The 15,341-nt window shown below is 53.6% G+C and overlaps 1 protein-coding gene across 1 annotated transcript in view; it reads right to left on the reverse strand.

Moving 5' to 3' along the window:
- The window catches only part of SPTB (spectrin, beta, erythrocytic), a 67,214-nt gene that overhangs the window by 15,017 nt on the left and 36,856 nt on the right, over window positions 1–15,341 (reverse strand). The window contains exons 17-30 of the mRNA XM_008585655.1: window positions 14,792–14,938; window positions 13,134–13,397; window positions 12,556–12,762; window positions 11,986–12,075; window positions 8,030–8,308; window positions 7,319–7,449; window positions 6,247–6,451; window positions 5,590–5,964; window positions 3,976–4,220; window positions 2,793–2,931; window positions 1,962–2,046; window positions 979–1,175; window positions 658–707; window positions 99–177 (exon numbers count right to left, since the gene is read on the reverse strand). Coding sequence (XP_008583877.1) covers window positions 99–177; window positions 658–707; window positions 979–1,175; window positions 1,962–2,046; window positions 2,793–2,931; window positions 3,976–4,220; window positions 5,590–5,964; window positions 6,247–6,451; window positions 7,319–7,449; window positions 8,030–8,308; window positions 11,986–12,075; window positions 12,556–12,762; window positions 13,134–13,397; window positions 14,792–14,938 — 2,493 coding nt within the window. The remainder of the gene's footprint in view (window positions 1–98; window positions 178–657; window positions 708–978; window positions 1,176–1,961; window positions 2,047–2,792; window positions 2,932–3,975; window positions 4,221–5,589; window positions 5,965–6,246; window positions 6,452–7,318; window positions 7,450–8,029; window positions 8,309–11,985; window positions 12,076–12,555; window positions 12,763–13,133; window positions 13,398–14,791; window positions 14,939–15,341) is intronic.

The raw sequence follows: 15,341 nt of genomic DNA on the forward strand, positions 1-15,341 counted from the left end.
GCATGCGTGTCCTTCTGCCCTGGCTCAGCCTAGTAGGGATGAGCGGGCTCTGGCAGCAGCGACTCCCAGGAACTAGACAAATGGGACAGGAAACTGACCGGGGACGTTCTCTCGGTGGCCGCACGGTGGGGAACTCGGGGAGCCTCCCCTGCTGTCTCGCCTTCCTCCTCTTGAGGCCTATGGAAGACACAGCTGCTCTTTAAAAACAAGCACCTGTCTGAGGCCAGCACCTGCCTCCATGTCCTGGCTTCCCACCCATGCACCAAGGATCCCCCCATCCAGAGGTCCTGGCAGCCTGGAGGGTGCTTAGCAAGGAGCTGACCAGAGGTTTAATGGGAAAAGTTAAGGCAGAGACTGCCAAAATGGACAAGGTTCCAGGCCACACGGCCTTGGGATATGTGCTCAAGTGGCTCCCAGGGAGGGGAGCTGCAGTCCCCACTCTCCACCCCCTTCTTCTGGTGCCCAGTCTCCAGGCCACCCGTGATTTGGGACACAAAAGCTCCTCTGACTTCAAGCTCTAGACACTCTGAGAAGTGGCCCAGGTATGAGAGGTCAAATGTGTCTGGTTCAACTGTCAGGGGGCTGGTTTCTGATTGAAAGTACCCCCCTACCCCCTTGCCAGAGCACAGGCTCCTGGGAGGCATGGCCACCACTCACCCAGTCTCCTCCATGGGTCTCTCTGGCGTCTGGCGTTCTTTCAGCTCAAGCTGCGGGAGGAAAAGACTGAGGGTCAGAGCAGCCACAAAGGGGAGCTGCATTCTCAGGTGACTGCTGCAACCCACAGCCCTGCACACCAACGCAATCTGGTGTTCTTTCTTCCTTGAGTCATAACACTTGTATTTCCTACCCTCTCTCCCAGCTCGCCAAGCCTTTCACATCATCCTAGGCACCAAATAATTGGCCAGAGTTATTGACTGAGCCTCCCGTCCCCAGGCATGGCTGCCATCTCCCAAGCCCCCAGCGCTGTGCCTGGCTCACCGTGGTGGGCTTCTCCAGGGCAGCAAAGCGCTCTGCCCAGCTGGCTGTGGATTTCTCAAAAGCCTCGTGCCTCTTGATGAGCTTCTCCACGCTATCCACTGTGTGTCCAAAGTCCCGGCTGGCTAGGTAGGGCTCCTGGGCGATCAGCCACGCTTCGGCCACGGAGGCATCCCTCGAGAACTGGCACACCTCCAGCACTGCCACGGAGAACAAGCCACAGATCCACCACAAGGCCAGGAGCCTGTTAGCACTCAGTAGTTGCTCCTGCCGGGACCAGGGGTGGCCACCAGGAGGCCTGCACGGGTGTCCCTAAGCTGCACGGGCACCCTGCTGCCTGAGGCCACTCCATCCCCAAACTGGGCTCCTATCCCATTCTCCATCAATGGTTATATTTTTAAAACACATTAATTAGAACAAACTCTACTCTAAAAATAAAATGCAGTTTAGATATCTCTTTGAGGAGCAGTCTTCTGCCTGATTTCTCTTCCCAGCCCTTGGCTGTCTCGCATGATCATCAACAAGCAACCATGGGACCAGTCCGGGCCTTCTTGCTCTAGTTCCTACCTGAGTGATGAGATTTTCTCTACCTCTGCTAGCCTCCAGCTGCAGCAGGACAGAGCTCCTTCTGTGCCTGACACTCCTCAGAGCAAACATTGGGATGTGCTAGAGCCGTACCCTGCCCTCATCCCAGGTCACAGCTCAGCAGGGACACCAGCCCAGGCACTGGGCTGGGACAAGCAGGACAGAGGGTGGGCAGGGAGCAGAGCATGCTGGCTGGTTAGCGGTAGGCTTCCAGCAGCATGTCTACTCAGATCTTCTGCCTGGACCTGAGGCCCTTGGCCCCAGAGCTTTGCCAATGAGCAGTGCTGTGGGGTCTCTTCTCTAGGCAGTGGTGAAAATCCATGCCCCCTTCCCCTACTCCAATATGGTCTGGCCCCTGCATCCCCCTCCTCAGGGTTCCCCAGCTCCCAGGCTGTACTCACACATGCGGAGCCGATCCCAGCGGGCCTCCCACTTCTCATGCATCTCCTTCCTTCTGGACAGCACCTGCTGCAGTTTCTCACTGATCTGTGGGGAGGGATGGGAGAAAAGCTCAGGCTTTGGTAGAGCTTCCCCCACCTGAGGCAGTACACAGATGGGTCCTGCAAAAAATGCCAGGTTTGGTCCCACAGTTCTGGCTTCAAGTCTTGACCTTGCTACTTGTCAGCTGTGCAGCCTTGGGAAAGTTACTCAACCTCTCTGAGGCACACGCGCCTCACCTGTGAAATGGGGTCACCAACTCCAAAGCGTGCACACATGTGGGTGTTGGATAGGTTACAAGCCTGCTCTCCTTCACAAAGTGGCCAGCTCTTTATGGCAGGGAATGGGCTTGGTATGGCTCTAATTCTTGGGCCTGAGTGCAGCCCCGATTCTCCATGAATGAAAGACAAGCTCCTCAGAAAAAGCACAGCCCAGGGCCGGCCCAGTGGCGCACTGGATAAGTGCGCCGCTTGGGAAGCGCGGCGGCGCTCCCGTCCGAGGGTTCGGATCCCACATACAGACCAGTTCCCGCTCACTGGCTGAGCGAGGCGCGGGAGCAGCACCGAGGGTTGCGGTCCCGTTGCCGGTCCCCGGTCCGGTACGGGGGCAACACTGAGGGTTGTGATCCGTTGCCGGACACGGAAAAAGACAAAAGACAAAAAAAAAAAAAAAGAAAGAAAAAAAAAAAAAAGAAAAAGCACAGCCCAGAGCCTCCTTTCTGAATGCTGCAAGGCTGGCGAGTGTGGGCACCAGGAGATGCAGGGTGCACGTCTCTGTCCCCGTAGCCCCCTCACCTCTCCCGAGGCCTGGTGTTGCCGCTGCAGCAGTGACTTGCCCAGCTCCAGAAAGGCGCTGAAGTTCTTGCCCCGGGTTTCGATCTCTGCCCTGATGCCCTGGTGATACTTCATGAGCAGCTCCACAGAAGAGACATCCCTAGGGACCAGGAGGTCAAAGGCAGGACAGGCAGTTTGGGCTGAAGGAAACTCTGGGTCTCTCTGGCTTGCCCGAGTCACGACCAGAGGCACCTGTCTCTGGGAGTCTGACCCAGCTCCTTTCTCTTTCTCTGGCCAGCCAAGAAGTCCTCTGCCAGCCCAGTCCCAGCAGGACCACTGATGCCTATGCCTTCCATTGGCCAGGGCATGGGCAGGGGGTATAGGGACCCCCAAAGAAGCCTGGGAATATTAGCTGGCAATAAAAAGTAATGAAGTATTGATTCATGCTACAACATGGATGAACACTGAAAACACTGGGCTAAGTAAAAGAAGCCAGTCACAAAGGACCATGTATGGTATGACTCCATTTATATGGAATTTCCAGAACAGGCAAATCTCGAGACAGAAAGAACAGTGGCTGCCTGGGTTGGGGAGGAGAGGGGATGGGGAGTGGCTGTTGGGAATGGGGTGGAAAATCTAAACTTAGATTGTGATGAATTAGACCTCAACAAAGATGTTAAAAATAAAAGTATGGCCATCAAAACAGGTGCCCTGGGGGCAGAGGGGCAGAGATGGGCCAGAATAATTGCTAGAGGACCCAACCTGGGAGAGCTCCAATCCCTGCCGGGGCTCTCACTGCCTGTGTGTCTGACCTCACCTCTCACAGACAATCAGCTTCTTCCGAGTTTCGGGGGAGTGGCCCCCCACATCCCAGCACTGGGAGAAGAGTGAACAGTCTTGGACCTGCCCAGCTTTGGACGTGCGAGTTGTTAATTTTCACTGACAACAGTGGTCACTGCCCCCACTGGAAAATCCGAGTGACAAATGTCTTTCCCCACAGTCAGGACTCCCCTTGCTCTGAAACAACTGATCCTCCCAACAGAAGCTGAGCTGCTCCATTTCTGCCTGGACCAGCCTTAGGTGCCCCCCAGGGGTCCCCATGCACCCAACAGTCCTGGACTGCCCCTCCTGGAAGGAGCCCTGCCTGGTGCAGCACCCTGGCCTGCCAGCCTCGCCTGCCATGCAGTGGAGCTGCTCCCCTTACCTGGGCCTCTCCTGGGTCTCAATCTGCCGGATGATGCTCTCCATCCAGGAGAGGAGGTCGCGGGCCATGCTGAAGAAGCGGAACTTGTCTGCCGTGTCCACCAGCTGGTTTCGGCGCCCGGCACAGGCATCGAGTAGAGCCTGCCACGCGGCAGACACCTCCTGCTCCTTGACCTGGATGGCTTCTTCCTTCTCCCCAACGTAGGCCTTCTGTAGGCGGGTGGCCACATCCTGGAACTCCTGCACCTATGGCCAGGCAACACCAGACATTGTTTCCTAGACAGAGGCATCTCAAGCACCTGTATCCTCCTGGCCTCCCTCCCCAGGGCCCTGCTGGAAAGTAGGGTCTGCAGCCTCCCACCCAGTGGTTGCTACAGGACAAGGCGCCCCTTTGAGGAGGATTTGGGAGAGGGACTCCACGTCCTTCGATCTCCTCAGAAGTACAGTAATGAGAGTTCCTGTGTACCAGGCACTGTTCCAAACACTTTGTAAGTATTAACTCTCTATCTTTATAGCAACCCCATGGAAGAGGTACTGTTACTATCCCTGTATTTGAGATGAGGAAACTGTGGCACACAGAGGCTAAGTAACTGGCCCTTGCACTAGTAAAGGGGTACAGCGGGGATCTGCACCGTGCTCCTGAGTCCCATCTGTAACCACTCTGCAAGATGCCCCTCTCGGAAAGGGGCTGCACCAGATCCCCTGATGAGGCCAACCCAAGGCACAATAAAGCCTCACTCCTGAGACCTTAATGGGGCTACGCCTGTCTCAGGGGCTCTGGAACCCCAAGAACAACAGCCACACACCAGGCCCCACCTCCAGCTGGAGGATAACTCCCTAAGAGGTTCCCTTTTGTCTGAACCAGGGGCCCAACCTCTCTTGGTGTTCTTTCCCTAAACCCTGCTGGGCTGGCCCAGGACTACTCAGCCAGCTCACCTGTCCCTACTACTCTGGAAGCCTGGGGAGCTCCTGTCAGCTGGGGCCCCTCACCCCTGCACTTTCTATCTCAGTGGACTCTGGGGAACACTACAGACATGTGGAAGTGCCTCAGAGGGCACCCCAGTGATGGGGGAGGGGATCTAGTCATCAGACCTTGGGGCCCCCCAGCTCCCATGTGGAAAGGCTGAACCACGCTATGCATGTGGGGTCTATGGCCAGACCTCCAGGGTCTGAGTCCCAGCTCCTGCACATCTGCATGCTTCTGGGCAACTTACTGACCCTCTATACCTCACTTTCCTCACCTACAAAAAGCAGGCAACATTAGTAGCTACCTAAGAGGGTAGCTATGAGGATCCGGCGACTGCATATATTGCTTAGAACGGTACCTGGTGCTAGAGAAGTGCTGTGTATATGTTTAATAATATTGTACAACCAGAGAAACTACACTGTAAGGAATTTTATGCATTGGCTTTTTGTGAGGATTCAGTTTAAAGAACTACTTCTGATACTAAAGAAAATCTGAAAACCAGTGCTCCTTGCCCCTGGTACCCATTCTGGGGTTTCTCCTGTAGTAGTCAGGTGGGGCCCAGACACTGGGCCAGGAAGCTGGTAGGGGGGAAGACATTAGAGACAGAGCCCTGGTGCCCACGGGTGGTCAGCGAGGGGCAGAAGGCACCTGCACACCCAGCAGCTGCAGCTCCCGCTCGAAGGCGGTGTGCACCCGGTGGAAGGACTCGGCTGTGCTGGCATCCAGACCCACGTCCTCGGGCAGCTCACGGTGCTTCTCGTCGATGAGGCCCAGGATCTCGGCGCCAGTGTAGAAGTAGCGGTGCAGGTCGTAAGAGGCAGCCAGCAGCTGCATGCGCGTGTCGATGAGCTCCAGCAGGTCCGCCCACATCTCATTCAGCCCATCCTTCCACTCGGCGATGGTGGCCGCCTCGCTGTGGCCTGCATCAATGAGCCGCTCGATGACGGCATTCACGTTGTCCACCCGCTCCTGCCCAATCGCCCCAGTCTCTCGGGCAAAGTCCCGGAACTTGTCCCGGAGCAGCTGGACACGGGGCAGACAGAAACATGGTTACGGGGGTTCAGGGCAGGCAGGCATCATCACACACTAGCTGTGGACATTCCCAGGGAGCGACTACAACCACCTGGAGCCACACCCTCACGCCTTCTCCAGGGCAGGCCTGAGTCCTGGGCCATGCCGCACACTGGCGTGCCTGTGTCCTGTGCAGCACTGCAACTGGCAGGGGTGTCGTGTGTGTCTAGAATGGTGGCTGCTGTGTCTACTGCACTGGATGAAGACAATGGAAGCAGCGCTGTGACTACTCACGGTAACGTGGTCAAAGTCTCGCCCCATTTCCAAGGAAGAGGCCACCAGCTCCTTTTCCGCAATCCACTGCTCCAGGTCGTCGGCCTCCCTCTTCAGCTGGAACAGGTGGTACATGTTCTCCAGCTTCCGCTTGCGCTCTTCTGCCATGTCCTTCAGCCTGGCATACTGCTTATCCACTTGGCCCTGGAGTCTGATGATCTCTTCCCTGGAATTCAAGCCAAGAAAGCCCTTCGAGGTGGCAGTCAGGAGCTTCCCAGCCCCCCTGGCAGAGGTAGGTGGGGAAGGGAAGCCCAGGAGAAATGACAGAAGCTTTCCCCTTAGACCACGATGCCTCGGGGGATGACAGAACTGTGTCCTGGAGTTCTGTTCTAGAGCAGTACCTCCCACCAGTTCCCACTGGGAAGTGAGCGGTGAACTTCTTCATTATTCTCCCACGAAGGCTGATGGAGCAGCACTGTCTGAGTGGGGCTCCAGAGCATGCCGCTGCTTAGTGCTCCAGGGAGAGACAGGCCGTACTAAGGACTCAGTCCTTGGGGCTCCTTGGGAGATGTCTGGGGTGGCTGCTGAGGACCCACAGTGGTGGATGCCCTAAAGGCAGCTGAGGACAGGACAGCGACTGGGGGCAGCTGGAAGTGTCTGGCCCATTGGATTCCATTTATGCAGAATCCACACAACTCAACAGTGCAGATGGGTATGGGTTTTCTTCTTTCCCTCTTATGTAATGATTTTGCTGAGACACTGTGAGGTCCTAAAGTACCTTCTAGACCATAAAAAGAGAAGCAAATTAGCCGTCAGTGTCTCTTAGCATATTCTAACTCTTCAAAAGATTGGAGTTCCCAGTTCACCAAGAGGGTAGTTTTGCTATTCCACTCTCTAATCTTTCTGCAAGCCAGGCCTTAGCTGGCTCAGTTTAAAGTTACACAAAACCAAGGCATAAGATGCAATTGGGCCAACCAACAGCCCAGAAGCAGTATTCTCAAACTCCTACTTTTGGGAAAAACTGTTCCCATCTCCCCTTCTTAGAGCTGTTGGGATATGGGCCAGTGGTGCCCCTGGCCCAAGGTGCACGCACCCCTCGGGGTGGCCTGCGGCCAGCAGGCTCTGGGCCCGGCCGGCCAGTTGCTTGATGTTCCGCCCGTACTCCTCCACTGTGCGCTGCTGTCGCAAATGCCGCTTTAGCATCACGATGGCACCCTCTTCATCCTAGGAGGCAGCAGATGGTCAGTGCCAGAGCTCAGCCTGGCCATACTCCCTCCCTTGGCAGGTCCCAGCCCAGCTCCTGGAGGTGCCCGAGGTGGGAGGGAGCCAGGCTGACAGGACACCCAAATGGGACCATGCACGGTCCCTTCCCAGCACCACTCGTGCCCTGCCTTCCTCTCTCAAGTACCCAGGTTCTTATCAGTTACCCTTCCTTCCAGACTCACCTCCAACTTCTGCCCCAGAAAGCTTCCTACATCATTTCAGCTTTGAGAGACAGCCTGGCCTCACCTCTCATCCCTCCCACAGCATTCGCCAGTACAGAATCCATGGCCAAAACAGTGAAGAATCCTCAGGTTAGAGCAAATATAAGTGGGCAAACGGGGCACCTAGCTGCAGCACGTGCATCATAGGGGTGCTCCCAAGGAGGCACCATAAGGGACCGGGGAGATGGTGGGTTCCTAGCACATACTCCCCCTGCTCTCACTCCTCACACGCCTGGGCTTACAAGGCTTTCCACAGCCATCCACCCCAGCTCTTCCCCTCCACCGCAGCACCCTGGCTGGCAATCCCTGCCAAAGCAGACCTTGGGGGTCTCATCGGAGATGACGTAGAGCTCCTGCTCACTGATCCAGGCCTCGGCCTCACCCGCATCCAGGTAGTACTGCTGTGCCTCGTGGGCATCCCGCAGGTGCTGCAGCCGCCCAGCTGCAGCCTCCTGTAGCATGTCCCACGAGCCCTGCAGGTGGACCAGAGGCTCCTCGATGTCCTGACAATCGATCTCCGCCGCCTGCACCAGCTGCTGCCCTCTCTGCAGCACATCATCGATCCGTGGCGCGTGGCCCAGGATCTCATTCTGCAGCGTCTGTGGCCAGAAGGAAGGGCTCAGAGAAGGGGCCTCCCACTAGGGAGGGGAGCTGCTTCTGCAGCGAGCCTGACACCCTCAGCCCCCTTACTCTCTCCTGCTAGAATGGAGCAGCTGATGGTAATCACAACTGCCCAGCGACCACTGATCTGGTGCTAACTTTATGAGCACCATTCCTCTTTAACCCTCAAGGAGCCTCCCGAGACAAGCACTTAGAAACGCACACAGCAACAATGTCACTCACGGGCAGTGAGGGGCAGAGCCGGATGTGAACACGGCTCTACCTGACTCCAAAGCCTGTGCTCTTGACTGCTCCCTATTCTTTCCAGGCTTCAACAGAGCTTGATTTCTTAGGTGTGTGTGTAGGAGGAAAGGAAAACCATTTTAAAATGGCCTTTTCGTTATCTTATTTTAGCAGCTTTTGCTGCATACAAAAGAACAGTTGACAGCTGTTAGAAACGCACACAGCAACAATGTCACTCACGGGCAGTGAGGGGCAGAGCCGGATGTGAACATGGCTCTACCTGACTCCAAAGCCTGTGCTCTTGACTGCTCCCTATTCTTTCCAGGCTTCAACAGAGCTTGATTTCTTAGGTGTGTGTGTTGGAGGAAAGGAAAACCATTTAAAAATGGCCTTTTCGTTATCTTATTTTAGCAGCTTTTGCTGCATACAAAAGAACAGTTGACAGCTGCCCCTTGTTTAGAGTTTCAGGTTTTATTTTGCTTATTTATATTTCTCAAATCTTTTGTGAACTGTATATTATTTTCTGTTTGAGCCTTTTCTTCCCACTCTGGTTACTGGGTCACCTTTTTCTTCAGGAGGTCCTGACACACACGTTGTTTACTCACTGGGTCCTTGAGGCCTAGCTGCTTCCTGTGTGGGGGCTCCTTACACCGCATTCCCCCACTTTCTGCAATTTCCCCATGGCCTTTAAAACTGTGTGGAAGGCAGGGGCGAGAGCAGTCCACATGGGCAGTACAGTGACCACCAGCATTTAAGATACCTGTATATATGGAATAGCCATATCCGCAATCACCTAACCTGCTGAAATGCACTTTTTGCACTTTATGCTCAGAATCTTTTTTTTTTCCTTTTTGTCTTTTTTTGTGACCGGTAACGGGATCGCAACCCTCGGTGTCACGCCCACACCACGCTCAACCAGTGAGTGGACTGGTCTCTATATGGGATCCGAACCCTCAGAGGGAGTGCCGCTGTGCTCCCAAGTGCCGCACTCTACCGAGTGCGCCACCGGGCCGGCCCTATGCTCAGAATCTTGATTTTGACAATTTACAACTGCATGAAAACAACCCATGCTGTCAGCTGTATTTGCTGCTTTACTTTCCCTGAGATTTTATGACCTCTGCAAGGTGCCCTAAAAAGGTATTTCTCTCTCTTTTTAAGCAATTACTTTCTAGTCTCCTATGCAGGGTGCTTACTTAGATGTCTTCTTCCCTGTCTTCATTCACTCAACAAATATTAAGTTCTTTTCTAGGTACTAGACCTGTTCTGGGTACTAGGGACAATGTGGAAACGTGACAAACAAAATCCTGGCACTCATAAAGCTTACAACCCAGCAGAGGAAATAGATGGTAAGCATGAAGAATGTCTGCTGAGGTCTGCCGGAGGCCACTTTAGCTAGAGGAGTCAGGAAGGGGCTTTCTGAGGAGATGACATTTGAGTGGGACATGAATAATGGGAGGGAGACACCCACACAAAGATCTGGGGATGAACATGCCTGGCAAAAGGGAAGGGCCTGGTGCAGAAATGAGCCTCGGCTGTCTGAAGGCCAGAGGGAGGGCCAGAAGAGCAGGAATTCTGTGCAGGAGGGGAAAGTGACAAGAGATGTGATTTAAAGGTAGGCAGGGGCCAGATCAGGCAAGACAGTGGTTCTTACCCCTGACTGCACATTGAATAATCTAGGAAAACAGACACAGCTAGGTTCCCATCCCTAGAGATCCTAATTAATTGATCTGAGAAGGAACCTGGGCATGCGTATGTTTGAAATTTCCCCAAGTGATTTTTATGTGCAGCCAGGGTCAGACCCATTCAAGCAGCACCTCGCAGGACTTGTTCTAATTGCAACGGATAGCCATTAGAGCAATGGTTCTCAAAGTGGAGTCCCTGGCTGGCAGCATCAGCATCACCTAGGATCTTGCTAGAAATGCAGATTATCGGTCTCTACCCCCAGAGTTTGATTCAGCAGAACTGGGGTTGAGCCTGGTCAATTGTGACTTAATAAGCCCTCTGGGTGAGTGCACACTGAAGGTTGAGAACAATGGCAATCAAGGGTTTTAAGTGAGGAAATGATAAAACTGGGTCTATGCTTTAGCCAGGATAGCCTAAAATAGTCTTTACTAGGACAGCCATGCTCTCCCAAGAGGTTGTCCTTCCCTTTTTGGTTAGGGGAACCCCATACTTATTTGTCTAGTCCCTTTTCTGAAATAGCAACTGCCAGCCAGGGGAGTTGAAAACCTTTGGATAATAACACTTATTGAGGCTAGACAGAATCAAGTCCTTGGTGTTAGAAAGACCAGAGTGGGCACATTTCACAATCGAGGAAACTGAGGTCCCAAGAATACTGTCTCCTACTAGCCTTCTTCCTTTAATTGAAGGTTGTGGCATTAACTGAGCCTGAATCTCTATCATCTTCTAGCTCAGGTCCCTGCGTGTGGTCACTGGAGCCTCTGTGTCTAGATTATGTCAGTTGGAAGCAAAGGGTTCAAGGGAGCTTTGAGGAAACCTCTTTGAATATAACTCAGGCCTTTGCACAGTTGCTGAGCTCAAACAGTCCTGTAAGGAGATGGCAGCTGCTGCTATTTTGGGGGAAGGGAGTGCTGTCTGCCATGACCTTCTTTCCCCAGCAAGCAGCAATGCTGATGTGGCACACTGGGACATGTTGCTCTTCCCTGGGATCTAAGTTTTCAGGCTTTCCTTGCTGGCCCAGAGAGCAGACCAAGAAGGAGGAGGGACTCTCTGCAGAGAAGGATCTGCGGCCAGCCCCTGGCCAGGCATGAAGCCACACAGCTGGCTTCCTTGGAGGATTCAGGCTCCCTCCACAGCCCTGACACAAGAGGAAGAGTGTGGCATCTGCTCATGTCCAGGATTCTGACCAGGGCCACAGAAGTTCCCAATCAGGCCTAGGACAGAGTCAAACAGCAGATGGATGTTTGCTCCAAGGGCTCAGAGTCCAAGTTTAGTGGCTTCCTAATGGGATTTGAGCCCCACAAGTAACCTCACATGTCCGGAGAATCACATGCCAACCTCAGCCCTAGATGTGGGGTAAGGCAGCGACATGGGACAGAGACCAGAACTTATCAGACTCTTCTCAGGGCGGCCACTGAATACAGAACTACGAAAGCACATTCAACCCCAGACCAGAGCCTTTGGGGCCCTGCACTCACCTGTACCTGATGGAGTCTGAATGGCCCCAAGTCCCCAAGCACCAGATTCCTCCCTTTGCTGTGATCCTCCCAAAATTCTCTCTGCAATCACCAAAGCCTGCTCTTTCTGCTGTGAGACTACAAATACAGTTTGGGGACCCCAAAGCTACCAACATAAGCAATAATCTGCTGTCGCTGGCCTGCTGGACAGGGCTGGGGCTTCCTTCCTGGGGCCAGGCAGGGCAAGGAGGGGGAAGGTGGGGCAGGTGGGGCTGGTGAGGTGAGACAGGACTTACCTGGTTCTTCTTCATGAACAGCTGCACAGTTTGCAGGTTAGTGCCATAGTCGGCCAACTGGGCCAGAGGCAGCCTCTCCTCCACCCAGAGCTGCAGGGACCAGAAGGCAGGGAGACAGCTGATGACAATCATGGCTACCCTCTCCCAAGCACCCACCGTGGGCCAGACAGAGCTTTGCCACAGTGTCTCCCTAGTTCCTCCCAACACCCTGTTGGGGTTTGCGCCCATTTTAAAGATGGAGATATTTGGATACTTTGAACTGAGGTTCCAGAAAACTTGGTCCTAGTCACACAGTGGGAAACTAACATAGCTGGATCTTGAACCCAAGTCTGTCTGACCCCAAAGTCCATGGTGTTCACCAACAATACTAGCAAGTGGTCAGTGAGTTACCATTCAAACAGCACTGGACTAACTTTTCCATTTTATGTAATCATCACAACAATCCTATGAGATAAGGGGGTGAGGTGACCAGTCATCTGCTGCCAAGAATTTTTCTGGACATCAGCCAGCTACCCTGATGGCAGCTGATGGCTCAGCCTTGGGGGTCGGGAGAGGCTGTGGCCTACGCACCGTCTCATCCTCTAAGTCCCGGCTGATCTGCAGCTTGGCTCTGGATGATTCCAGCTGCTTCTTCCTCTTCCCCAGGGGTTCCAGGAGGTCCAGGAACCGCTTCTCAATGCTCAAGTCTGCGTCTCCTGCCTCCTCTCCCAGTGAGGGCACCTGGGCAAACAGCTCCCCCAGCTCCTCTTTCCGCACATTCACTTGGTCCTCCACTCGCTGAGACACAAGCAGACGGTGTCAGCGCCAGCCCTGGCACCTGGGCAACCTATCCTTCCTTGTCATTTATCTGCATTCCACCCATCCTTTAAGGCCCAGTCTGAGCTCAGGCTCCTCCAAGAAGTCTCCCTGGATGCTGCTTCTCATGTTTCCCTCCTCTGTCCTATATTTCTCATGCATCATTTTACTAACCCATTTGGATCCCTGTCCTACCCACTACAAAGAGGGTAGGACAGGATTATAAACCAGGAAACATTTTTGCATGATAAAAGTGCAGCTAATAGGAACAGAAGTACTTACTTTAGGGTTTCAGATTTGCTTCCCAAGATACCTTCTAACACTTTGATTCTACAACCCACTCGCTCACGTGCCTTCAGCTTAGCCAACATCCGGTTGACGCTGGTCAGGTCCTTTCCTGGGTCATCCGACCTCAGCTGGTCTTCCATGGCACTGATCCACTTGTTGAGGTCAGCATGGGTCTGCAGGCGCAGATCAGAGCTCCTGGCGGCCGACAGGTGTTGGGTCTTCTCCTTTGTGGTGGCCTGCAGCTCATCCCAGAGCCGGTGCAAGTGTTCCAGCCTTTGAGACACCAGGGTCCTAAACTGGGGCTTCTCCTCCATCAGCTGCTTCCCTTCCTGGAGGGGAAGGAGGAGAGTCACCCTCTGAGCCCGAGGTGGCCTTGGAGCAGCCCTGCTCCAGCTGCTTGCAAGGGGCTACCTGAGTCAGACAAGGAATCTGCTGAGAACTCAGGTGAGGGTTCAACTGAAACAGAATCTGAACCGCCCTGAACCCCCCGGATTATTTGTGGGGGAAGGCAGGGGAGGGAGAACAGTGTCTGGGGCACATGACTCAGGGATACTGAAGTATGGAGAGCGGCAGACAAGGGGCGGCTGGAATTAAGAAAAAAGAAAATTCAAGATCCATCCAGGTACAATCAGCATGGAAACCCCCCTGTGAGTTCCACCCTCTCTGAATCTTCTTCCCAGAGGTTGTGCCCTAACCTTTGGTGATATCTTTAGTTACTGAGGTTGCCTGATCTGGTTTTCACCTGCATAAAAGTGCCTTTTTTGGGTGGGTACAGTGTGATGTGATTTCAACCTAAGAATGTATACTACTAATAATGGTCAATATTTATCGAGTGCCCCATAATTGCCAAGTACTATTCTTTTTTTTTTTTATAAAAAGATTACCAGTAAGGGGATCTTAACCCTTGACTTGGTGTTATCAGCACCACGCTCTCCCAAGTGAGCCACGGGCCGGCCCTTGCCAAGTACTATTCTAAGTACTTCACTTGTCTTTAAATATTTAGTGCTCACAGCTCCATTGGGTAGGTACTATTATTACCCTGAGTTCACAGATGAAGAAACTGAGGCACAGGGAGGTTAAGGAGTCAGGCAGTCTGGCTCCAGAGGTGACACCCTTAACCACTATGCAGCATGGTCTTGTGTGGACCCTAGGCCCACTTCTTTGTGGGCAGCCACAGGTGGGAGGAGCAAAGGTACAGGATTCCCAGATCTAACCCCAGCCACATTTGACTTGCACCACTGGGTAAGCTCGTTACCGAGGGGTCCTTTGTTCCCCATCTGTGAGCGTGTGAACAACCACTCCCAGTGGTTCTGCCCATTCAAACAATGAGGGTTAGTGGCTCCCCCGAAGCACCCTGGTCATCTCATGTATTCCCTGACCCTGGGCAGACAGTGCTGGAGCCCTGGTGAGGACCATGGAAGGTAATCAGAGATAAGTGCTGTCCTGGCACCGGACACTGAAGCTCTAACTGGAGTGTCCTCAGTGTCCTGGACTGTCCCCAGATTCAGGTGATCCAGAAGAGTCATCAATTCTGATCAGGCTTAACAAGACTGGCTACATCAGGAGCTCTGCAGGTATAACTACTAGTTAGAGAAGTTTCTTCACTGCCAAGTTATGTCTGTACTGTCCAGCAAGCTTCAAGACACAGCCTGTGCCCTGGGTGAAGTCCCATTGAGGCAAGCATGTCTGAGCAGAGCCCCCACTGCCCCCTGGCTTCACTTACTGCGTCAACATTTTCCAGCCACCCCTGCTGGGAAGCCAGCTCTGCCACAAACGCCTGGTGCTTCAGCCACTTGTTGTGCAGGTTTCGTGCTTCATCATAGGAGACATCCTGAGATGTCAGCAGCTTGTCATTGATCCAAAGAGTGAGCTGTGGGCAGAAGAGGGAGTCTGATGGTGCATCCCTAAAGGTATCTCTTTGGTGGGGCAGGACCTGCTGCCCACCCTAGCTGCAGAAGGAGAAGGCCAAGGGGAGGAAGTGCGAGCACAGAAGAGAACTAATCTCCAACTCTGGATCCCTAAGTCCCAGCACAGGCAACTTAATCCGCATCATGCTGGGACCAAAATGTGGGCACAGGTGTGTCTTCCCCACTAGGGTGTGTGTGGTGTGAGACCAGGGGTACTTTATTCTTTGCTCTATATTTCAAGGACCTAGGACTGGGCCTGGCACATTGTAGGAACTCAATGAGTGTTTACTGGATGGATGAATAAATCCATCCTTTGGCAGTAGGGTGAGAAATCATTAATAGGCACAGAGAAAATGCTATCTGAGA

Source organism: Galeopterus variegatus, unplaced genomic scaffold (assembly GCF_000696425.1).
Source record: "Galeopterus variegatus unplaced genomic scaffold, G_variegatus-3.0.2 Scaffold3655, whole genome shotgun sequence".
Lineage (NCBI taxonomy): Eukaryota > Metazoa > Chordata > Mammalia > Dermoptera > Cynocephalidae > Galeopterus > Galeopterus variegatus.